The sequence below is a fragment of the Lepisma saccharinum genome, chromosome 21 (genome assembly GCF_977018435.1).
Source record: "Lepisma saccharinum chromosome 21, izLepSacc3.1, whole genome shotgun sequence".
NCBI classification, from domain to species: Eukaryota; Metazoa; Arthropoda; class Insecta; order Zygentoma; family Lepismatidae; genus Lepisma; species Lepisma saccharinum.
In genome coordinates this window covers 29,806,997-29,833,504 of record NC_139249.1, presented here as the reverse complement: position 1 = coordinate 29,833,504, position 26,508 = coordinate 29,806,997, and the positions used below count along the sequence as shown (strand labels likewise).

The 26,508-nt window shown below is 37.5% G+C and overlaps 1 protein-coding gene across 5 annotated transcripts in view; it reads right to left on the bottom strand.

The window, feature by feature from the left end:
* LOC146004407 (uncharacterized) overlaps positions 1-26,508 on the bottom strand; it is a 145,592-nt gene that overhangs the window by 9,615 nt on the left and 109,469 nt on the right. For 2 of the 5 annotated variants that reach the window (XM_083143245.1, XM_083143244.1), the window contains exons 10-18: positions 21,608-21,785; positions 19,060-19,158; positions 16,910-16,999; positions 13,591-14,469; positions 10,295-10,513; positions 8,876-9,018; positions 6,707-6,828; positions 5,085-5,303; positions 4,526-4,624 (exon numbers count right to left, since the gene is read on the bottom strand). In XM_083143245.1, the coding sequence (XP_082999371.1) occupies positions 4,526-4,624; positions 5,085-5,303; positions 6,707-6,828; positions 8,876-9,018; positions 10,295-10,513; positions 13,591-14,469; positions 16,910-16,999; positions 19,060-19,158; positions 21,608-21,785 (2,048 nt within the window). Of the gene's footprint in view, positions 1-1,458; positions 1,547-4,525; positions 4,625-5,084; positions 5,304-6,706; positions 6,829-8,875; positions 9,019-10,294; positions 10,514-13,590; positions 14,470-16,909; positions 17,000-19,059; positions 19,159-21,607; positions 21,786-26,508 lie in introns of all 5 variants that reach the window. The other 3 variants (XR_014443927.1, XM_083143246.1, XM_083143247.1) reach the window with 3 other exon arrangements.

Here is a 26,508-nt window from a genome sequence, read left to right as displayed (position 1 = left end):
GTGTTAATAACCCCAACAATTTTTGTTATATATGTGGAGATGCAATTTTTGGACAAAGGAAGCGAACATTGTCAGAAGCAGTGAAAAAAGCTTATTTCCTGTATTTCGGGTACCGTGTTGGGGACCAATCAAAAGCATGGGCACCTCATTTTTGTTGTACGACATGTTCATCAACTCTAAATGCATGGATGAAAGGAAAAAAGTTTCCATGCGTTTTGCAGTGCCGGCCATTTGGCGCGAACCTACAAACCACGCAACAAATTGCTACTTCTGCTTGGTGCGTCCGCTAAGTAAAGGATTGAACAAGAAAAAGTAGAGCATCATACAGTATCCTAATATACCAAGTGCGATGCGACCAGTTCCTCATGGAGTGGGTCTTCCAGTGCCATATCCTCCAATAGCCACAACAATAAACTTTTTTCTAGTGACAGTGAAGATGAAGACCAGTCAGATTGATGCCATCCTTCCACATTTCACAAACATCATCTAGGAAAGTGAAGTGAACTCAATGATCTTGTTAGAGACTTGGACCTTCCAAAACATAAAGCCGAAGTATTAGCTTCTCGTTTAATGGAGTGGAATCTTCTGGAAGATAAAGCTCGAGTATGTACTTTTCGCCAACGTCAGAAGCCACTCGAAAGGTTTTTCAACACAACAAACGAAATGACATACTGTATGGATGTTGAAGGTTTGGTGCAAGAACTCAATATCTTATACAAACAGGATGAATGGAGACTTTTTATAGATGGTTCGAAAACTAGTTTGCTATTACATAATGGCAATGTGCTTCCTTCCATCCCAGTGGCATATGCAGCCCTAGCAAAGGAAAGGTACATCATGATGAGAGGTATTTTAAACAGCATCGACTATGATAAGCATCAATGGCTCATACGTGCTGATTTAAAAGTCATCGGTATGCTTATGGGCCTACAAGGTGGGTACACTAAGTACTGCTGCTACATTTGTGAGTTGGACAGTCGTGCTAAGGATTTACATTACAAACAGAAGGACTGGCCACGACGACAAGCTTTATTGCCTGGCAAGAAAATGTCTCATGGGAGCCACTTGTAAATCCCAGTAAAGTCCTGTTACCACCACTACATGTGAAGCTAGGATTGATGAAGTCATTTGTCAAAGCAGTGAAACTTCAACACCCTGTATCCTAAAAACTAGAGCCATTCGAGAAAAACGAACTCCATATTTGTGATCAGTGCATCGAATTAACCCCAAAACCACTGTCAATTATTTGGTAAGTAAATGTGTGTTAGGCAGTGCTACGCTTGTTAGACTATGGCCCATTATAATATGTGAAGAACATAAAAGTTTCAATAACTTCAAAACCTGAGCTAATGTAGATTTTTAATTGTCATTTTCAACTTCAGCACACTCAAATCCATATAAATCAGCTATTTTGGCCTCTGTAAAAAACAAAAAGTTAAAATTTGTTGTCTAGTGTTAGTTACAAATTGACAATAAAACCCTTTCTTTCACCTCATGCAGCAGAGTTGGAAGGTGTCATTCAGAAACAATCTACAGATGCTTTATTCTGCAGGAAAAAGAGATTATTTACGTTAGAATAACAAGTATAAACAATAGCTTGATTAAGGAAAACAACACTCCTAATGCACTTAATTGCATATTTTCTTCATTCAACCACCAAACAAGTGTAATAGTAGAACTGAAATGCATAATACAATGAATACGAAGTAAAAACGTGAACTTCTGACAGTTTCGACATTATCATATGAATTTACTACAACACATTCAAACATGCTAATTTTAAGAAAAACTACAGATACCATTTCTGCCTATACACTATCATAATAATAGTATTCGAATTTCAGTGCACTATAACATTTTGATTGATATTGTATGTAATGTGAACTTTATCAATGGACTCTGGTGCATTTCAATTTCGAAATTTTTGAACAAAACGACACTTTTTGAATTTGCACGAAAATTAAGAACCAAAGAATGGCTTATCTTAAATGATCGAAAACATCTTACAAGGTGCTTCCACTTGCAACAAATTGTTGTGCACGTCAAATGTGCAACTAGTTTTGTTATACTTCTGCTTAGTCATCATTACATTAGACGTATTCATTGTTACATCCTGATTAACATATAAACTTCTTGAGAATGGAAATTTCCTTGTGTATTCAATTTTATTCTTACAGGATGATTTAATGTTTTCATATGCTGCAACCAATTAGCTTATAATTTCAATTGTATTTCCACAGAAATAATATACAGGGTATACACATATGAATGGTGCGATTATAAATGTCAATCAACATTTCATTTTTTAACTTACGTGGTTGCAGCAAACACTGTTAAGAGACGCAAACTGTCCCAGTTTTTGATATGCGAGTTAAAATTACAATCCTTCAATGTGGGCTCCCCTGGTCACACGACACACATCAATGTGATAATCAAACTTGTTCCAGACATGGTGTAACATGTCCACTGTAATGTCCTGCACTGCATGCTTTATCCGATCACGAAGTTGCTGGATGGAAGTTGGCATTGATTGTGCATAAACCCCCATAGAAGAAATCACATGGCATAAGATCCGGGGAACAAGGGGGCCAAGGGAGAATGTGATTTTTTTGTGGAAAATCCTTACATGATGGAGGCCATATTTGAAATCAGTGAATCAGAAAGATTGTAATTTTAACTCCCATATCAAAAACTGGGACAGTTTCCGCCTCTAACAGTGTTTGCTGTAACCACATAAGTTGAAAAATGAAATTTTTATTGGCATTTTCAACTGCACCATTCATTTGGGTATACCCTGTATATAAAGCTAGTCCCATTGATTGATTTGGTTTATTTTACTTCGCTTTTCTGCCACTTTTGGCTAATTGCGAAGATGAGGATGATGAAGGGACACTCAAAGAACACCCATGCCCAGGCTGGGATTCGAAGTTGACTTGGTAACCCAGTGGTATGGAACTCACATGGAATTCCAAAGATCAAGGTTTAATTCCTGGGTGAGACAATTTTCACATAACTTTTAAGTCAACTTTCTGACACTTTTGACTAACTGCAATGGTGAAGATGAACTATGTTTAAATTGATAAGAAGAACAGTGATGGACAGGATTCTAACCTGAAATCTTTGGTGGCAAGATTACGAGTCAACAACTCAATGCCATAGAGAGAGCTACAATAACTTTCGGAAAGGCTACATGATAATATATCCCATGCCATGAGTCATTTGACAAAGCTAATTTAATTAAATATGTATTTTATTGCTCAATATATAAATGCCATCGAAATATTCCATAAGGGCAAAAAGTAAACAAGTAGTGTTACTTATGCAAAAGCAAATACTACACGCTGCTGCATGATAATGCTAGGCCTCTTGATTTGAACTGCACTCGTTTTTGACCACCCTGCTTATATGCTTTATTTGACCAGCCTTGGAAAACTGAAGAAGCAATGTCTATTATGTATTTTGGTTATTTTGTATTGCATTCCTACCTCTTGGGTTAATTGTAACATTCAAGCTTCATATTCATCTTTAATGCAACCTACAAACATAGCTTTTTCAACAGTGACATTCAATTTTAGTTCAATGCAGATATTGTCAAACTTTTAGATAATCATGGGGACCTCATCACAGTTTCATTGACACACTATCACACATTACCTTATATACGAGGGCAAATCGAAAAGTCTTTGCACCTAATTTTTTTCTAGCTTGTTATAAGTGTTATTACAAAAGAGATATACGAGTGATGCAGTCGCTTTTCTTGCAATGGCCCTATTGTAACTTCCGATTTCTTCCATAGCACGGCACTGTTATCAGTTGGCAAAGATGGCCGGAGTGCTTAGGAAGTCCACGCCATATGAGCAGCGAAGTGTTATTCCTTTTTTACGGTGCAAAGGACAAACAGCCACAGATATCCACAGCGAAATGGAGCCAGTGTATGGGGACAAGTGTTTATCAGTGCAAAGTCTGCAGTGATGGTGCAAGGAGTTTGAAAATGGATGGGAAAATGTGGAGGACAATGAGCAACCTCATTCCTCGCTGACACCAGACATTACCCGTGTGATGAAATGGTGAAAGCTGATCGACGTGTTCATCTGAAAGATATTGCCACTGAACTTGGCATTTCCGATGGTAGTGTTTACGACATTGTTCACGATTCGTTGGGATACCTCAAGGTGTCGTGTCAGTGGGTTCCTAAGCTTCTTGATGATGAACGTTGTTTAAAAAATGAATAACAATTCGCTGCTCATATGGCATGGACTTCCTGAGTACTCCGGCCATCTTTGCCAACTAATAACAGCGCCTTGCCATGGAAGAAATCAGAAGTTATAATAGGGCCGTTCCAAGAAAAGCCTACTCCATCGCTCATATATCTCACTTTTGTAATAACACTTATAACAAATTAGAAAAAAAAGACTTTTCAATTTGCCCTCGTATATTGATTCAACCTTGCAATGAGATTATCACAATATAACTTTAATCTTGTATAACTTCTGAATTTTACAATGCATCTGTATCCCATACTTACTGCTTCACCCTGTCTGGAATGCTTAGTTGCTCAAGAGGAACCAACTGTGCCAATTCAGTCAAGTTGTTGACGAATCTCAGCTTCTTGCTGAATTTCGTACTGGAAAAAGAAAATACATTCATTGTTTCTGGAAAACATACCACATTTCAAGTTTCAACTGAAATTGTTCAAATGGAACAAATGAATAAATTATTACTTTTCTTGCATTATTCAATCATTTGAACAACAATATTTACATACTAGATTGAAGAAAATTAAGACTTTTGAAAACACAAAATTTTCTTAATTTCACATCCATGACCCAGTTGTGTTCTTCATACTGTGCTATTGTTCTATCATCCGAGCTACTGTGCCAGTCCAGGCTTTGTCCAATTTTTGTTTATACTATCAAAACTGTTCTAAGTAGTGAAAATGCAAAAGGATATGTTGTTAACTTGATATTGGACTGAAATCTCTTCAAAATGTTAATTGTAGACACATCTTATGCACATGTTCAATATGAACGTTGATTTTGGATTCTAATAAATACAAAAAAACGAAGAATATGCAAAACCCTCACCTAATGAAAGGCCGTGTCATAACAACAATGGTCTTCAGCCAAAAGGTGGGATGGACGAGATACAGGCCTTTGAGATTCTTCCGTAGCCTCCGGTCGATCATCTGGTAACAGCGCTTCAGCCACCCGAATGTCGGCATGCAGCTTCGGGAGGTCGCTCCATGTAGATACACAAGCACATAGTCCTCCGCTACTAGTTGGTCTAGTGTGGTCAACACGTACCTATCGAAATACAGGATGCATATTATATATATATTTCAAAACCTTAATAACCATTCAAGTTGTCATCTTTGATCTGAAATTTACATACCACTTAACATCTACCATTGCATTTATCTTAAAACTTTCAACTTGCCTGTGGTTGTAAATAACCAATACAGGTAAGTAGGTAATTAGAAAAGGTACATACAATGATTCATAAGTACTCAAACCATTCCTTCAGCAGTTTTAGTTCCAGCCTGTTTTAAATTTATTCTACGAGGCGTGTCACGAAAGTAAAGATACAACAGATATATATATCTTAGACAAACTATGTAACGCAAGAGTTGACAACACTGATAGTAACCTTGAACCTTATTCTTTCTAGTAGCGTTCATTCGGCAGTGCTGCGCTGAGTCTTGTGTGAGTCACACATGTTGGAAATGGCATTCAATTCCTTTAAGAAGGTCATCAGAGATCGAAGACGGCCTAGCGCTTTTGTGTTTGTCATGCATATTTGTTCTACCTCCCGCCAAGGCACTTCGCATTTGGCGGATTCTTTATCGCTGCAGTAATTTCCAACAAATGTGACTCTCACAAGACTCAGCACAGCACTGTCGAATGAACGCTACTAGAAAGAGTAAGGTTCAAGGTTACTGTCAGTGTTGTCAACTTATGCCCTACATATTTTCCCTAAGATATTGATTGATTTAGTTTATTTTACTTCGCGTTTTGTGCCTCTTGGCTAATTTGCGAAGATGGGGATGAGTGATGAAATGAAGAAATTGATGAATGGACATTCACAAACAACCAAGCCCGACCGGGATTCGAACCTGGGACCCTTGGCGTAGCAGCGCGATGTGCTAACCACTTGGCCACAGGGTCGGGCTTTCCCTAAGATATACATGTATATCCGTTGTATCTTTACTTTCCTGACACACCTCGTAACTAGGTTACTAATCTACTATACCTTTTCTTTCTATTTCAGTTATTCTATCCCACTTTTCTACCTCTTGGGTCAAATGCAACAATGAGGATGGCTGATGATCTGATGGAATAAGTAATGGGACAAACATGCATGCATACATACATACATACATGCCTTAACCAGGATTCTTTCCAAGGACCTGTGGCTTTGCGGTTTGTATGCTGACCACTCAATTATGGAGGTAGGCCACCATGTCTTTCTAGTCTCAGTGCTTTTGAAGATCAACTGCATTTTATGATTCACACTAGTGCTAAGCTGGTAATATCATCATGTGCAGACTGATGAACATAACTGAGCTGTGAAACCAGCTGGGTTCGAATCCTATTTAAGGTATTTCAATTTGAATCTCACCAAATAGGTGTCACTTCAATTAGCAAGGAGGAATAGACTGAAAAGTGACTGATATAAATGATTAAAAAAAAGTAAAGAAAATACTCACAAGAACAAATTATCCATAACATAGTCATAATCCCTTCTGCTTCGATCTGGCAGGTAACAGGCACTGAATACTATTATTGCATTGTGGGACCCTAATTCCAAATAGCCACCGTGTGAAAGGACCTGAAAGAGAAAAAATTACTTTGCATGTGTTTGTGGAGGGAAGGAGGGGTTGGGGGAACACAAGTACAATATCTTCTTTATATAGCTGTAGACAGCAGTTGATATATTTTTACCAAAAGAATGCAAACCAATACTAAACTTTAATTTTTTAACATCCTAAAAGTCTTAAAAAGAAAAGAAAAAAGAGAGTTTTCCATAATTAACATAGGAACAGCTTTGACATTAAGTGCCTTCTCTATTTCAAATTTGGCAAAACCACAAAGCAATGACACACAATTCTACAGATATCAAACATTAATTATGATTCGCCAATGCTTGTTTGGGTTGTTTTTTCATACTATATCTTGATATTTAATTTTTATTTAGGGCTCTCATTTTTTTATAGTTTATAAAAAACAGTGATCTTGTAAATCATAGTTTTTTCTTGTATGTACATATTGCTTGAATTCTAGAATGATTTCTCTTGTAGTCTACAGTTATTACAAGCATAAAAACACAGTTTTTCGTTGTGATTATACAACTATATTGTTGTAATATAGATGAAGGGAGCATGTTCTCCTGAAACGTCACAACGAAAAACTGTGTTTTAATGCTTGTAATAACTGTAGACTACAAGAGAAATAAATCTTGTAAATCACCAATGAATTAATAATTCTAAAAATATCACTGGTTTTGGGTAAAAAAAAATTAAAATTAATCTAAATACAACTTGTTGTTCATTTGTATTGTATTTTTCTTTTTTTACATCACTTTTCTGCCTCTAGGCTATTCACAACAATGAAAATGAATGATGAGTAGGTGAAATTGATGAAGATAGACAAACCTCTTTTATCATTACCTTTTGTCAGTTGTTCAAAATGTAGAAGAAACAAGTCATGATAAATACATAAAGTTATTGTTGCTGTAATGCCCACTTTTTGGTGGTTCGTATTTGCATTTGCATCCGAGTCCTTACATAGTGCTAAGCAGAGGAAAGTATGACAAATGTCTAAAGATGAGTAAATGATAAGGGGAGGAGGGATACTTGACCTCCCTAGAATAAGGAAAAATTTCATGCATATATTTTCCTTTTTAAGACTTTCCATTTTTCCTTTCTTGTATTTTTTTCCCTTGTTTTTTTCAGTCTTGGAATATATTTCTTCTTGCTTATTCTCCTATTGATTTAGTTCTTTTACTAACTTTCTCTTCGGGCTCCAGCTTAGGCAAATTGTTAGCACCCTTACCTGTGGTGCAAATGGTCCCAGGTTTGCTTTCTGGTGAGAGCCCCAAAAATTTCAGCATTAACCCAGCATTGTGAGAACAATTGGGGAGATACTTGAAAAGAAGAAGTAGCAAGCTTCAGTCTCAAAAGCCAGATAACTGTGGCAATGAGACCCGATGTGCTGAACACACATCAACAAAAGGAAAAACAATTGGCAGGCCCTGGTCCTTAGAGGGTTGTTGCACCATGGAGCTTTGTTTTAGTTTTTAACTTTCTCTTCTCTCTATGTCTCATTTTCTCTCTTTCAGGATTCCTTTACATTTCTTCCTTTGCCTCTGAATGTGTCTTATTCTTCTGCTCTTTCATTTTTGTTCATGTTTCTCTACATATGGCTTCTTTTTCTTCCTCTTTTATCTCTTATCTCACAGTTCAGGGAATAACTTTTTTTTTCAATTTTCTGGAGTCACCCATGCTCTCCAATTACTTCTCAAACAATGAGGCAGCCTCATTTCTTCTATTTTGATGTTATTTTATTTTTATGTTCACTAATAGCCATAACCTTTGATTTTTCTTCTATTTTTTTATGTTATTCTATACTCTTTTATACTTTTTAATATGCATAAGTATGTGTTAATTCCTTTGTACTCAAAATTATACATGTAATTGACCTATCCCATATCATAGTGCTATTTGTACTTATATGATCAAGTGGATGGAAATAAATCATATCATATAAAGTATCGTCAACATCCTGAAGAATTACACCCACAGAAAAAAAAAGCAATGTATACAAATAAAGACAACTAAAGTAACTTAGAAAATCAATCTCCAAATAGTGATACATACCCTCTTGTATGGGTCTATAACCTTCATATCAATGCGCCTCTCCAAGCCAGCTATTATGCACTTCCTCCAGCTACGTTCCTCTGCAAGTTCTTCGGCTGCAGTTAGTTCTGGAATGGGTTCGGGAGCAACAGGAGCACCAAGCCCTGGAAATCAAACCAAAGAAAACTGTTCAGTATCTCCACCACAAGCTGCTTGTGTACTATAAGTACAGGTTGATTCATAAATATGGCTACACGTTTGAAGTAAATTTAGTGTGTTACTGTACAATGTAGAGGGAAATTGTGTATTAAACTTGAAACTTCCTTTTATCACTTCAGATAAAAGTCACGTGCCAGAGCTTACGTCATTAGCCAAGATGGCACTGAACATGCAGCAGCAAGTTACAGTTGCAGCATGGGCAATTGCATACCAGAATCATCATGAGGGGCATGTGCACAGCAGTGGGTTTAAACTAAACAACAGTTTGATGTAAGCAGTAATTTTCTCCACTTTCCCACAATACACTGAAACAATATTATGTTAAAATCAATCTCGCCAGTCTCATGATCATTCTGGTATAGAATCGACCACGCTACAACTGTAACTTGCTGCTGTATGTTCGGTGCCATCTTGGCTAATGATGTAAACTCTGGCACGTGACTTATCTGAAGTGATAAAAGGAAGATTCAAGTTTAATACACCATTCACCATTTAACCTCTACATTGTACAGTAACACACTACATTTACTTCAAACGTGTAGCCATATTTATGAGTCATCCAGTCAACAAAGCTACAGTACGTCAAACTTCATGATTTGACAGTTGGGTTAGGATAATAATAATAGCCCGTGGCACAACAGCCCATGAAGGCCAGGGCCTACCTATCGACTGCCAGTCTCACTCCCATCTGTTGAGGTGAGTTAAGATACAGAGTGCAAAAAGAGAAGATGCCAGAAGACTGGAAAAGTGGTCTTAATTAAAATTCTAAAAAAGGGGGTATGGCAAATTATAACAACTGGAGAGGAATCACACTGCTGTGTCTCCCAAGAAAAATACAGGATGGTTAGAATAAAAGTGAATAATACCCTGCTTGTGAATAATTTACCCAGTTTGTATTCTTATGTCCTAGCGGAGAAAGTGCATCCTGTCGGGTTAAATGATTATTTCATGTGGAATTATGAATATTTTAAAGCAAAACTCTGGTAGATTAAAATGGTATAGTTTGAATGGCAAACTTAGAGATTAATATTTCTACTTAAATACTCTGAACTACTTTGTATTGTTACTATTTTCAAGTACTGGTATTGAAGGGGATATGTGAGAGTATGGGCTCCAAGTGGTATCAGCTCAGCCCTAGTAACATCAGTCCAAACAAATCATGGTAGAACAGATTACAGAGCTCTCCTTTGCAGTCATTCAGAATAACATCTCTGGACTTACGTTCTAGAATGGAATCTTCCAATTCATCTGGGGTGTCTAGATCAGGGGTCAAGATGTCACTCAGATCGTCTTCATCTGGTGATGCCATCTCTGCATCTGGATCGCTCAGTCGACTGCTCAAAGATCTTTGGTCCTCTTCGGGATCTGGTCCGCTCAAGATGTCCTCGCTCACCAGGATTTTTTTCTTGCAGTTTCTGGTTGCTAAGTGGGTAGGACGTCCTATTACAGAAAGGAGATGTAATTGGTCAGGAAGTACGATAATTTGCCCTTAATATTTTTTGTACATACGGTAAGTATTAATATCAAAACTCTGTGGCAGAGGAGATAAATGATTTCAAAACTTTTGCATCTTTTAACCTGAAACTGATGTATTTACAAGTATAGGAGTTCAAATGCTTTCAGAACAGTTTCTGGTTCCTTCTTCAGGGACAAAGATATTGAAGGTGGTTGAAAGATTGTTAACAGTCAATGTTGAGAGAGAGAGACAGAGAGAGGGTATTCATTCTTGGAAGAGTACCTGCAGAACATCAATGATATTAAAGAATGTCATTCATTGGAGAAACAAAAGTTCCTAATAACATTAATTATGGAACAATGCTATTTGTACTATGCATAGTAACTAATTCAAATAAAAACATTAGTGCAGTTTCACTTCAGAGTCTATGCAATCAAATACAATAGACTATTTTTTCAATTTTTAACAATAAAGATTTTGCGAGAAATGTTATGGGGACACTGCATTCAATGCCCAAGGATTTAGTTTCCAATAATTGTGTCAGGTATTTTTAAGTAACATTCATAATACTTATCAATGAATGAACATACAAATAAATAAGCAGTGTCTTCAACTCTGCATGTTAATCAAATGAATAAATATTATTTACCACTGTTGAAAATAAATGACAAAAAATAGAAGAAAAATATTGTTATATAAAATATTCACAAATTCAAAACCAGTTGGAAGGAGAAGTGTTTTTAGTTTGTGAGAGCCTTGAGATTAGTTTTAAAGCGGGAATTTTCACTTGAAACTGTAAAGAAATCACAAGTGAAACTACAAATACCTCCATGATATTGCACAAAGGAGTCTATTATACAGGGTGTCATTCTAATGGCACCCACGGACCACAGATTCGTGTAGAGGACATCAAAACAAACAACTTTTCTCAGTAACATTTTTCTCGTTGGTGCGTCAATTCGACGCTACAGCCGTTCAAAAAATACCATTTTGCTGCCTGGATACTGGCAACCCAACACAACATTTGATTGTATCTGTGACGTCATTTCCTGCGGCGAAACAGCACACGGCAGTGTTACAAGGAACAGAAGATCAGCAGTCATCTCAGGGGAGGGGGGAAGTGAACCAACGATATGAGAAATGGTAAAAAAGTATTCAAAATGAAGTGTCATTATCGGATTTTGTCTCAGCCTACATGTCACATATCAACAACAATAAATGTTATTGTACTTACAACTTACATGTGGCTGTTTACACCCAGCTACATGTCAATTATATTTGCAAATCTCGTTGCAAGGTTGATATCTACAGGTTTGTGTCCAGATGCCTTGTGGTACTTTTGTGCTGATAACGGAAGTATCTGAGGTTCACGTTGTTATATTACGGCTAAAACACATACAACCACAGTAACAATCTAATGATAAATCAGTAGCAAATATACTGCCCTGTTCAGAGTTGCAAACTATTACATGTGTATCCGGTGCGTAGATAAACACAGTCGTCGGAGAGTTTGTTTTACTACTATTTATATCCCTGTATTCTCAACCATTTTTGTCACTTGCCTCATAATACCCTGAATATGCATTATATTATGTGTTGCTTACCTTTGGAATTTTGAGTTCTTTCATTTCTATTTTGTCATCTGTTCTGTGTGTCACAGACAACTAGTATCAGAAGGACGAAGTGGATAGACTAAATTGTAGATACCAACTTGGTAACTAGATTTGCAAATATTTGATATGTAAGCTAAGACAAAATTCGATATGACTACTTCCACTTGAAATCTATTTTCTTTATACCATATTTCATATAGTTTGTTTACTTCCTGTTAGGTTACAGAACGTGTTTTCTCGTTTTGTTTTACGGTACATAATGTGGCTGATTGTAGCTATGTCATTTTTCACAGAATGTGTGTGTTCATGGCAACCCTGGAACGCATCGCTTCACGACGGGATATGACGTCACAAATACAATCAAATGTGTGTGTGGTTGCCAGCATTCAGGCGGCAAAACGAGCTTTTTTGAACGACTGTAGCGCCGAAACGATGCGCCAACGAGAAAAATGTTACTGAGAAAAGTTGTTTGTTTTGATGTCCTCTATATGTTTCAGTGGTCCGTGGGCACCATTAAAATGACACCCTGTATATATAAAAAGAGGATGGTTAGAACTTTCTTTTCGGCACTGAACTTAAGAAAGAGGAGAAAAAGCAATATTGCTCCAACACCAGTAATTTTTTTCTTTCGGAAAGGGACAGAAGACCTGTCAACAGACTGTATGCTAGACAAACTGTTCATACGATTGGGGCATGACACAGTAACCAGCACAGGACGACATAATTTTAGAAGAAAGTAAAGGGCACTCACACGTGATTCTTGTCTCAAAATGTTGGCATTTTGGTCCAATTTGCACTAGCAGAAGACTTACCCATGTCCATTCAAATATTTTACCGTTCTTATTTTAAATCCATTTGTTGAGCCAATTTTAATGTTTCGAACTCTCGAGAAAACTGGTTTTGATTGAGTTGGTGTTTTAAGTCCACTTTATGCACAGTAAGGCTAATCGGGACTGGACCTAAAGTTTAAAGTGGGATTTGAACCACTATGTGCCTCCACCAGGTATCAAACCCTGGACCCCTTGATTACAAGGCTACGACACTGCCACTGCACCACCGGGGAGGCCCATTGAGAAAATCGGGACAGAAACAACATACTGGGCAAGAACTATATGTAAGTACCCTTTTTTTTTTATTTTCTTACCACTGAAGCCGATTTATGCAAACATTCAAGAAAGTGTATATAATAACTCAAGAATACTGGAAATGTTTTTTTTCTTCTTTAAATTCTGAAGCACAGAATTGTCACCATGTTATTCACAAACACCACACATTACACTTGATTTTTAACTATTAGTAACCAACTATGCTATATGTTAAACAGATCATGCACGAAAAGTCTTCCAGTAAAAGAAAAAAGACACCCAACTTTTAACCAAAACAAAGCAAGAAAATTTACTATTGCGACCCTTCACCAGCAGAACCCAGAGTATAATTCTGTAACAAACCTGGTGGTGACTTCACAGGCTCATCTAGTCTTATGCTAGACATTTTCTTGCCGACATCTTCTCCGTTAATCATCATTGTACCACTTCCTGCGGGTTCCTCGTCCAATAACGAATCCGGCACCTCAAGACGTTTTAAACTTGGGTTGGCAGACTGGCCACGACTCTCGACAAACAACCCTTCAACCACACGATCACCTTCATTCTTATTCAAACGCTTTGAGTTCCTTCTAACAAACGTGAACCCTTCGGCACTACCAAGCTCCAAGGAATCGATCGCTAGGGACGATGAATTAGCATTACTTGGATCTCCGTTCATAGATTTAGAGTCTTGTTCTGGGTGTAGGGAAAATGAGAGTGCCTCTACAATCTCTTCACCCAGGATATTACTGTACAGTTCACTATTATTAATGATTTCCTCAATCTCTGAAGACGTCAAGAGATCCTGTAGCCTTCCAGCCAATGTAAACAAGTCCTTGAATCTCTCTTTATCAAAACATTCATGGATTTTATGAAGAGTTTCTTCACCGATTATTGATTCATACGCATCTTCTGTGTAACTTGCAGAACTTCCGATGCTAAAATTTAAGTTTTGATAATTTTCTCCATTTTCTGGAGTTGATGTCATCACCTTCCCCTTGTGATTTCGAACAAGATCTGGCAACAGTTTTCGCCTGATGCTGTGGTGTCTCTTCAACTCCCCAGCTTTCACAACCTCCTCGATGCGTGCTGCTTCGGGATCTTCCACGGCTACGTCACGCACCTTCTGACGGAAGCTCTTCTGTCGAGACATAACATTCTCGTGCGTATTGGGAAGGTGGTAATCCTCGTAGTACTCCTCCAAGTCACTCTCAGAGGCATTCCCACCTTCCTCCTCTGGAGCTACAAATACAGAATGCCCATACAGCACATACACGCACAACACAAACTAACAAACTAAGAATTCCTTTAAAATGTAATAAAATAATGGAAAAACAATAAAGATGAACGAACTAAACAAAATTAAATGTTTATGTAAGCTACTTCAATGTCGCAACATGAGACAAAACAAATACAGCAATATACCCCTTGTTAATGTATAATTGTCAAAAATATTCCATTGAACTGAACACTGTATAATTAGCAGAATCAATGCTGAGGGTACAGTTGGATAAGTTAGAACTTTGGGAGTTTTCTTTACATGTGATGTCTGCAAATCATGCAATTCAACTGGCATCTATTTCCACCATGTAATTTGTCAATATTCCTTTCTCCGACAGCTTTTCAAGCACTTGTATAAACCATCCTACTTTATCATGGGGGAGCCATGACTTTCAATATCACGAGTGGCTACTTGAAAAGAACAACTACAATACTTGATGTCCTGAGTAGATATTACTCAGTCAAAGTCACTTGTGTAGCTTCAGTCCTCCAAGATCAAACTGTATTACATTGATCATTATGAAGAGATAAGTGATGATAAAATGAAAGGACAAGCACGGTGAAAGTCTCATGCTATGTCTGAGGCACAAAGCCCAAACACTTGGTGTAAGACTAAAGCATTCACTAATTCAATGGCTTCACAAGTAATTCAAATGCTAGTATGATGATTAAATGAATCAAAAGCATGAAGAGGATGTAAATTCCACAAAGTTTCCATTGTATGTAAAGCAGCTTAACTGCTTCTCTTAACTCTGGCAGGATTCAGGTACTCTTAACACTATCCTGAGAAAATTAAGACAAGCTATCTTCTCACTTCATATTTGTTTGAAAAAAAAAGAAAAAAAAAAAAAAGAACTAACTTTAACTATTTGAAGATGAACTCCATGCGGTGGTCTTTCATTGAATTATTCATTTTTACTTGTACGATCCACCATTCAGAGCACCAGTTTATATAACTTACTGCCAGAAAACAAATAACTCTTTGAATCGATTCAAAAACTTAAACAATCACGCACTTAGTGACAAGCGAAACAGACTCAGTTACATGATCTGTTTCTCTCGGTAATCACATGTTTATGCACGGTGTCCGCCGTCATAGTGTGAGAGGTTTCGATTCTACCACTTGGCAGTGCCACCAACCATTGGACTGCGATAGATGCAGCCTGCTTTTTAGCATTACAAGGGTCTAGCAGGGAGGGAAGTGGAAGCAGTGCTTACGTTATAGAGTTAACATGAAGATGTACTGGCAGTCACCCAGGGGGAAGTGGCTTCATATACCAGTTTGCCTCTTGTCGCGTGCCAAGTGAATTTAAAAGCTCCACACAGCGCAACGGGATGCAGTAAGATAGCGGAAGTATAATATTTAATTTTTGCACTAATGGCAACAAAATATAATTTGTTTGGGGGGGGGGGGGGGGGCTGCATTCCTTCATCGGCCACCACTGATGGTAGGTGTCATCAGTATTATAAATATTGTAAAAGAATAATGGCCAAACTCATATCTTAAATAAGAATCTGAAATTTTCAACCCAACTGGGTTCATAATCAGAGATTAGGAAAGGAATAAAAGTTGCATGTGGGTTAAAATAGAAAAATGGTTAAAAACTCAAAACCTTGTCAACATCAGGAAGTCATGTCTGACTGGTTCCTATTTTGCATTGTTTTAAGTTTTTAATAATTTAGCTATTTTAAACCACATATAATTCTTATTTTTTTTCTATCTCTGATGAACACAGGAGGCCTCGAAAAACATCACTTTTTTTGCCCTATTTATATATTATCCTGAGCAAGTAAAATGCTCCATGAAGTGGATCACAGTAAACAATACAGAAGTACATTAATTTAAGAATATATGTAATCATATTATTAGTAACAAGAATAGCCTATATTGCCCACAAAAGAAATTTAAAAATTCTGAATTTTCAAGCAATGTTATAACTGCACAAAACCATACTGCTTGCGTTTTGCAACTGGAATCAGATCTCTTTGTGAACAAGTTTCATTAATAACTTCAATAATGCAAATAAACTTAGTACTCAAGTTTTCTGTGAAGCTATTTTTAGTAGTTCTATTATTTTCAGTGGCCACTGCCATGACCATGGTCTCTACCACATCTCATTTCTCCCAAAATTTGAACTAACTTCAAGTTGGAGTACCTGACAGAAGTAATGAAATAGTTTTCAATTAACATGGGGTATAATGTAATTAACAAATAATAATTTGCAACTAAGACATCTACAAATCAAATTTGCCTTGACAGACAGAATTCACACATAAAACAAAAACTATTACTCTCACCATGAGATACAAATTATACAAACAAATCCAAAAAATAAACAAAATCCCATAACAATGACCACATGTAAATGAAAGCCCACGTTTAAGAAAAATATAATTCTACCTTTCTTTAATCTAACATCTTCACAACCTGGAGAAAGAATGGCCTGGTAGATTGACGTATCTTCTTCTTCATCTATAGGCTCTTGATTACCTGTAAATGTAAAACTATGTGTCAGAAACAGTACAAATTGCTATTGTAGGAGTTACTCAACTGTGATATTTTCAGCTCACTTTTCAACTGCAGCCCATAACTTTGTGCAAGGTACACCCAATTTAAAGATTGAAATCTTTAGGCAAATGAATTTTCTTACTGAAAACATATTTCAAAAGATCTTTAATCCTTTTTGACAAAAAAAAAAAAAGCAAGGAAATGGAAGCATATTTAAGTTTGACCATATTTTGGTTATTAAGGTAAAAAGGGTACAGATCCCCATCCATACAGCACCTTGCCATGAAGGCACATTTAGGGGATGTGAGGGTAAGGCCCCACATATTCTCGATCTACGCCATTTCGAAGGTGACTTGATCAGCACCATGCTCTGGCAACCTTTACCTCCCAGGGTTGACCCCAGGTACCCATTGATTTGAGGCTGCGTGAACCCCAGAGCCTTTTTATATGGGGACAAGGCTGGAAAAAATCCAACCTTAGATCATGTACTTCGGGAATTGAACAGAGGTTTCACATGTGGCAGTCAGATGCCCTACTGACTAAACCACCGTGGTTCCTACAGGGTAGCCACTCTAGGACCATGATAAATTTCACATATAATTCCCGGATTTCAAGGCGAACTGTCCAAAAAATTCAAGGGTACAAGTAGAGGTCTTCTCCATTTCAGTTTTACTTATTACCTGCCTCTCACAACCCACGTACATACAAAAATATATTAAAAATATAAAGGGTCTGAGATTCCAAATTATCCAAAAAAAAAGTTTTAATTCAATTAAACATACACAGGGTGACAATTAATGAACTATATGAAATAAAACAGTCATAATTTCTGAACGGTTCGCGTGATGACGTCCAAACTGCGTGACTAGCCACAGGGTATGATGGGAATTCGTATGCGTATGCGCACGCAACGTGTTGATGTCAGCCATTTGCAAGTGAAGATGTCCTGGAGGAGTATTTTGGGGACCGCATTCTGCTCTGGGGTACCGAGAGGCCACTGGAAGGGGGCTATGTTAAGGACAAGGTGTACAGAAATAACCCCAAAACCATTGCCGAGCTGAAAACTGCCGTTCAGGAGGTCATCAATGTTTCAACACTTCAGCGGGTCATACAGAATTTTGCTGTTCGTCTGCCCCACATCATCGCCAGAGATGGCAGACATATCGAACATGTCATAACCTAAATCCGAATGTCTGTAGTGCCGTTTACATGTGCAATACAGTTTGTGTACTACGTGGTTTGTCACTAATTTCCGTTTTATTTCATATAGTTCATTAATTGTCTCCCTGTATATGTATATACGTGTGTGTATATATATACATGTAATTTAAAGTGTGGGGTTTACATTTGCCATTTCACATACTCAGACTCTAAATACATCTACAAACACAAGTCACAAATATTACGGGATATATTAATCTCCAAAAAATTGTTAATTGTATAAGAATTTCAAACTCAAATTTACCTAACCAACTTCAAGATATCTTGCAATAATCTTCCATCAGATAGATTGTTCTGCAAAGGACACTAACAAAGCAAACGGATTGAGAGAATACTGTTTTATTTTCCACGCAGCTATCTTTTTCTTCCTCGATAAAAATGACAGCTAAACTGTGAAAAACTTGCCTCAAGGCTTTAATAAATATGTATAAATTCAATGGGATTTGGATTAATAGAAGTTGCAATTTTTCACGTCTACGAAGAAATATTCATGTAGAATTCACACATAATTCCCGGAATGCAAGGAATTATCTGTGAGTAGCCACCCTTTTCTATATTTTTGGTTTAATTAACAGAATTTGCCAGTAATCAAATGAACAAAGTCAATTTCTAGGTTGGGAACCAACATGTTTAACCCCACCCCCAACCTTTTGTGATGCTCAATGCTCATGACACTAACATACCCAAACATCTGAAAAATTCAGCCAGACTACATCTTCATCATGCATGCTTATTTTCATCGAGTCCATAATTCAATATCAAGCAAATTGCATATACAGCTGTACCATCGACCAGTATTGAAAGCAAGTACACAAACTTACCTGTGTTCTCTGGTTCTTCCTGGGGCATTGTAATTCCATGGGCTTCACAGGACTGCTGTGTGAGTAGTTTCATTTGCTTGGGACTACTTGGAAAGTCTACTGCAAGTAGGAAAATCACAGCTTGCAGAGAGTTAAACCAAAAACCACTTAAGGTGGTTACTATCTAGTAATAACTGAGTATTGTGAATACAGACTTAGAATAATACAAATTGTGTGTTCATATTGATTTATCAGATTTATTAAAAAAGGAATGTCTCAAGCTTAACACACAGCTTACAGTGAAGTGTAATGGTCCTAAATTTCTTCAAAACTTTTAGACATTAGAGTAATGGACAGTACAGGCTTAAAAATTGCATTCCCTATCGAGGGTTAATTCCCTCTACTCTTTACATTAGATTTCATAACAAAAATAATTTTGGGTAACTCAAAATATGTCAATACAACTTCACCAGGCAAAAAAGTGAGTCTTACCCTCTTCTGAAGGTCCAGAAGAACAATCTACTGTATTTTAAGTGAATGATAAATACAGTAGACAATGCAATATATATATTTTTTAATGTCTGAAAATGTTTACTCAATAAGAAATCTTACAATGATCATTGCTGGATTCTGCAATGCAATGACCATTGCCGAATTCTGTTATGTTGGGAAGTTTACGATAGGTAAATTCTGGAACAGTTTCAGAGCTTTCAAGAGCTAACGTCACTCTCATGAGGTGTACTCTTGAAAGCTTGGAAACCGTTCCAGAATTGACCTGGTCAATAACCCAAGAGATTTTATTCATCATTCGTCATCAGGAAAGCTTCAAGACTTGATTCCTATGGTTATCCACAGTGCAAAGGTGAATGCCACATACTTGCATTATGATGCCATTTTTCATGATTACATTACCCATTTGTATAAATAGGGTTCACAATCAATTTGTATTCGCATGGATAATGCAACAAGTCATACAGTGAGATACTTCCATCAGGTAATCAAGTATTACCAGTGAATGGTGCAGAAAACACTTAATTCATGTTATACCCTTCACAAACCTACCAGTGAGGAGCCCTCATGCCACTCCAATGGATATTTGAACACCTAGACCCATCAAACAACAAGGTGTGCGACTGAACTATGGCCGGTCTTTAGAAAGCCTGTACAAAAGAGCGGACCAGAATAATCTTGGTGTAGAGATATTGTCCACAATGCTTGTGGTTTCATCGAACACAACCAATGGTGTAGGACAGGCTTATACACTATCTACGAAAAAGTAATTGGGCACCTGTACAAAATGGTTGTCTGGTGGTGCGAACCCTGTTAGAACCTCGTGGAGCCACCTCTTGCTGCTATAACAGCAGCCACCCTGTCAGGCATACTCTCGACTAGTTTGTGGAGGACGTCCATTGGAATGCGTCGCCATTCCTCTTGCAAGATCTCACTCAGTTGTACAATGGAATTTGGCCGCATGTCCTGAGACCTCACCCGCCGGCCCAGTGCATCCCAAAGGTGTTCTATGGGATTGAGATCAGGACACTTTGCAGGCCAGACCAATCGGTGAACATTGTTGTCGGCATACCACTGCATAGTAGTCTCCGAAACATGGCACCTAGCATTGTAATCCTGGAAGTAACAGGGGTCCATTCCGTAAAAACGCCACAAGGTTGGGAGCATTTTATTGTCTAGTATTGTACAGTATGCCTGTAAGTTCATTGTGCCTGGAACAACCAGCAGTGGTCCCACACCGTAGTACGAGAAATAACCCCACACTATTACTCCACCACCACCAAATTTCCTGGTAGGCACTATACACTCTGGTAGAAGCTGTTCCCCGGGTAGCTGCCACATCCATACACGTCCATCAGACCTAAACAATGTGAATCTCGACTCATCACTCCAAAGAACCGCTTTCCACTGCTCCAGTGTCCAGTTGCGACGGTCCAAACACCAATTGAGACGCTGAGCTTTATTCACCTTGGTGATATGCGGCTTATGTGCTGCTGCTCTTCCGGAATATCCGAGTTGGTGGGCCTCTGTTCGCAATGTTCCAATGGAAACTGACGCCCCTGTTGCTGCCGTAAGCTCCTGTCTGGTGGCAGCCATCGGCTGTATCCTGTTTTTGACAGTTTCACGTTTTAGGGTTCTCCGATCTCTGTAAGCCAGTTTTTTCGGTTGCCCAGAACGTTCACCATTGTCACAATGTCCATGCACCTTCCACTTACGAAGCACAAATTCTATTGTTGATTTGGGCCTGTTTAACTTTGCGGCTATGTCCCTGCTAGACAGCCCACTGAGGTGGCAGCCCACAATTATGCCCTTATCGAACTCTGATAGCTCTGCACTACGTGCCATCTCTTTCACAAGTGGTTCTCTTGCTCACAGAACAACATGAAGACCACACGAATCAAATTAGATACTAAATGATTCAAATTAGATACTAAATTAACCACCATCATAGCTGCCCAATTACTTTTTGGTAGATAGTGTATTAAGATGTGTACCGTTTCATAATTGTTTGATTATAACCCAATAAACTTTCTGTATATCCTACATTTTGAGTACCTACCTGGTTCTACTTGGTAGGAGTCGGAAAGTGGAAGGTCGAGGTCCAGTCCTCCCAGGCTAAGCCGGGAGTCGCACCGTGGTCGGCTGGCAGACTGTGCATTGTCAACAGCGGGTCGGTTGTCCACAACTTCAACAGCATGTAGGTTGTCCAATGTTGAGTGGCAAGATAATGGCACTTCCTGAAATGCATTTCAGTTACTTGTCATAAATTAATCTGCTAAAATTTTCATAATGAACTGAAAAACTCCTTTGCTAATAGAGGACACACACCGAATGGGAATATAAAACTGGCACTCATACGCTAACACATGACAGTGATATATATTTTACATTGCATATCCATGAGGAATGGAACTTTGAAGTGTAAAAAAAAATATAGCAAAGTTTATAAGTTATACATAACTGAAAAGTGAAAACTATAAACTTGAAGGAAATAATACTTATAATGACCTCTTATTTAGATTTTATTTTTAATATAAAATGATCTGGAACTTGACATATCTTCCATTGTATTCACTTAAAATGTACACTCAGTATTTGAGATTTTGGTTGATTTTAAAGTATTGGCATAGTTTATGTCATTTGCTGAAAAATAACCCATTAAAATAATTCCAAAAATATGTTCATGAGTCTCACACAAGAGTAACAAAAACAAAAAATTAATCACATATACAAATGGTTATATCAACAGGGACAGTGCGAGTAGTTCTGAAGTTCACCTGATTGACCACCCAAACAAATTCATGAAAAACTTATATGTTGGGACGTGAAGATTTAGTTCTTTTTCCCCCTAAATTTCGATGTAATTTTTTTACTGCAATTTGGTGTTATTTTTTGCGGTTTAGGGCAAAATTCAATGTTATTAATTTAAAATTGGTTATTTTTAACATGCATTTTTACTATTCCTTCTATACTTAGGATTGTTTTAGTTCTCAAAAATGTAGACAAATTTTAGTTTTAATAAAAAAAATGGCCTACCTTTGTGAGAAATGACCAAGTTTCTTCCATTTGGAAAACTATTTCATGTCATCCGACACTAAACGTGAAATATTTACTGAAATTTTTAACAGTCAAATCTTTGAACACAATCACACATATCATATTTCCCTAATAATGCCAAAAAATTCCTCTGCGACCTCAAAATACCATTTTGTGTTTGTGCACACACACATGCCCTCCCTCCGAAACAACAGGTGCTTCTCCCTGAAAATTTTCCCGTTCCTACAAAATTTCCTAACTTGGAATATCCCCCCCCCCCACCCGAGCGAATTATATTTCTATGAAACACTGTCCATCATGTCTGTGCCAGACTGCAATAAATTATGTGTGACAATCTCTTTTGAATCAAACCCTCATCAGCTAGACTACAAATGGTAGATCTAATAGCATGGACGTCCGCAGGATTTTTCCCAGGGAGGGGCAAGGAAGGTATTTTTTTTCCAGGGGGGGCAAACGAAGACAATTTTTTCCCAAAAATAGTGTTGTTCCCTAAAAAACATTGCTAAATTTGAATTTATGGTGTTTAATTAACACATATTATAGTGGCTAAAATTAAATTGTGTGTGAAATACATATTTTTTGGTTGACTTTCTTTTTCCAGGGGGGGGGGGCATGGCACCCCTTGCCCCCCTTCTGGACGCCCATGTCTAATAGTGCTTCAAGTAGTTCTTTTTTAATAGAAGTAGTGTTATCTGTAGTTTATAATGCACGTTTTGCAGAGTTTTTCATGTTAAAGTGTAAAATTTGATATTATTCTAAACAAAAATGACATAATTTGAGTTATTTCGTGATTCCGAAACAACAAAAACTTGCCTCCTTAACCTACCCAAATACATTTTTAACACTTCACTTTGCTTTCCTCAACTTTACAGTGCTATCATTTAAACAAAAACTTCATGTCCCCATCATATGTGTTTTAGGAAAAAAAAAGTTTCAATAAATATGTATATCCTGGTTTGATTTCATGAATATTTTTCTTGCGAATGTTGTTGATTCTATAAATGATCACAAATTCAAGTTAACGTCCTCGTCCCTCGACAGTAAGAATAGTTTACCAAAAAAGGTTACGGAAATCGTAGCAAATGTCCTGGTGTTTTAAACTTGACAATTTAATTAGTTTTGTCTTTCCTTTCAACTTCCTTAATTTTATTCTCAGGAACCAAAGGTTTTCAGTGCACCTGGAACATATGACAGAACTGTAATACAAGCAGTGCAATATTAACCAAGAGACCCAGGATGCTGTAGTCAGTGCATATGATATGATAAAAATAATCCACAAGCAAACAAATGAAAAAAAATATTTTGACCTTGCTAAGCGTTTCTACACTGTTAAAAAAAGAGGAAAAGCATGGATATTTTTGAGCGACTCTTTCATAATTTCTTAAGTATTATTCTCTGCCACAGTTACATGATGAAAAGTACAAGGGGACTATTACAACACAACATACGAAAGTCTCTCTCTTATGTCACAAAATTTATCAATTTCTAATTTAGCTCACAATGAAGCAACAAGAATAAATTAAATTAATAATTTTCCAACAACATAAGAATCAAATAATCCACATTCCTAGATAAAAAAGAGACAGGCAAACTTTCCATCATGTTTATGAATTATATAGTCGCCGAATATAGTGCTTTCTTTTTATACAAACACTACTAGGAAGCAATTTTCGCCAATAATTTTAGTTTAAAGTAGTTTTTTTTTTTAATTCTTAGTATAACTCCTGCGACCGGATCAAATGATATTCCTTGACGTTTACAAAATTACAGATTTTGAAGAGAGGGTTGATCCAAACACTTACTCGTGCACTATGAAATAACTCAAACAGCTAATCATCCTAAAATACATATTTTACTGCTCTATTCTAAGTGCCATATGAGTGATGTTTATGTAAATAATTGTAGTTACTGATTAATTTTGTTTGTTTATAATAGTAACATCTACAATATGCGTAAGTCTTGACTTTACAATTATTTTTAATCCTATAGCGCTACAGCCCAATTACAGCATCTTGAATAACGTAGTGTGGAAAACGGCACTGTTCTGGGCACTCTGGCAGGTTCCACTCGAATATGATACCACTAGAGGCGCTGGTGTCGGTACAGCTGCATGGTATTAGTCTGCTTATAATTGAAGTAAATGGAGTTTTCGCTGCAACGTCAGGTTCTTTTACATGAAGTATTTCCACGAATGTGATAGTTGCTATGTTATTTGGTACAGTGGTTGTGAATATATTAACGAACATTCTAGACAGTCGACCACGTCCTGTTATCGTTACTTTCATTAATAATACGGGACAAAATATATGTGTGAAATGCTCTTCTTGGTAACTAAATTTTTGTGTATGAATTAGGTCCATTATTATTATCATCATCATAATTTGTTTTAAAGATATACACACTGAAGCATTTGTATTTTTGGTCTCTTTTCTTCCGCTTCAAACTAATCACAGCGATGATGATGATGATGATTGCATGAAACGACAAGGAGAAATCCACAAAACTTGCTTAGTGCCATCAACATGGGTGTAAGGAAACTTTCAGGCCAATGGGACAAGCGATACGGGATGTTCACACTGATGTGACTATCCAGACTATAAAATGGCATTCATTGCGCATGAGAGTTCAAACAGCAAACGACATGTTTGTATGCTGTATTCGCATGCTACTGTTTACTTCGGTCTGAAAGCTCCTTAAAGGAAGGGTGCTCAGACTGAAGCAACGCAACACAGGGGGAGTTTCCAACTAACGTAAGTGACAAGCGACATGGTGCCTTCAGTCTATTAGCAAGCGTTTGCTGCTAATTATGCGAACAGCAGATATAAGCGACATGATAAACCGCATATTACAACAGATCTAGGCAACACTATAAGCCACACGTGTTGCTCATACGGTACTGGGCCCTTTTCCTCAATAGCTTACAACGTGTTGCTGTGGTTTGTTGTTCGCACATGCACGATGCAATGTGTGTCTTGCTTTAGGGAGATCGCGCACCAAAGCGACACTTATCGCTTAAGGATTTCACCAACCGAACGCTGGCCTGTGCTGCCAGTCATGCACCTACGAAGTGAAATGTTGGTCTTGATTAGCTCGTTTCCAAGCGACATGTGTAACGTGTCACTTCGATATGATAGTTGCCTTGGACCGAAGGACCTGTGTCGCTTTGTTGTGAAATCTCCGTATCGTTTGTCGCGTGTCGCTTTGGTCTAAAATCTCCTTGAGGAAAACTGTGCAGTCAGAGCTTGTGTCCCTACGGTTTGAAAGGCTGCATTGATTACCAACTGCTCGCTTCCAAGCGACACTTGTAGTTTGTCGCCTTGGTATGAAATATCTCTCAGGATACTATTTATATTCTAATAACATAGAAAAATAAACTCTAGTACACAATCAAACACATGACGTCCGGAATCACATTGCGATGTTTCTTCTTGTGTTACGCATGCTATTTATTTATTCATTTTATTTTACTTTTCTTTCCAAATGAATGCCATTTCGTGACTGCAAATCACTCCACAATGGAACAGTTCTTTTCTACCACTGTTCATATCTATACTTCATTTCTAATTATTTTCTAATATCATTCAAGAAGTTTTTCATATTTCTACATTTTCCAGCATTTCTCCGATTTCGCAGCAACTTCTTGCCAGTATTGCTGTAAGATTCCCCCTCGCAAACCCTAATTCGCCACACATGGCCCATAACGGATTCGCCCCGAGTCTAGCCTCGCATTGCAGCCATCTTTACTTCTGAAATCCCTATGTCTTTACACTAAACGTTCTTGCAAATATCTTAAATCTGGCAACTATAGGCTAACCCTAGCTCTCTCTTCTATTCATCTTTCCACTAATGGCCCAGAGGCAGCCACTGCTATTGTCAACTGTGTGCCCTTCTCCAGCCATTCTG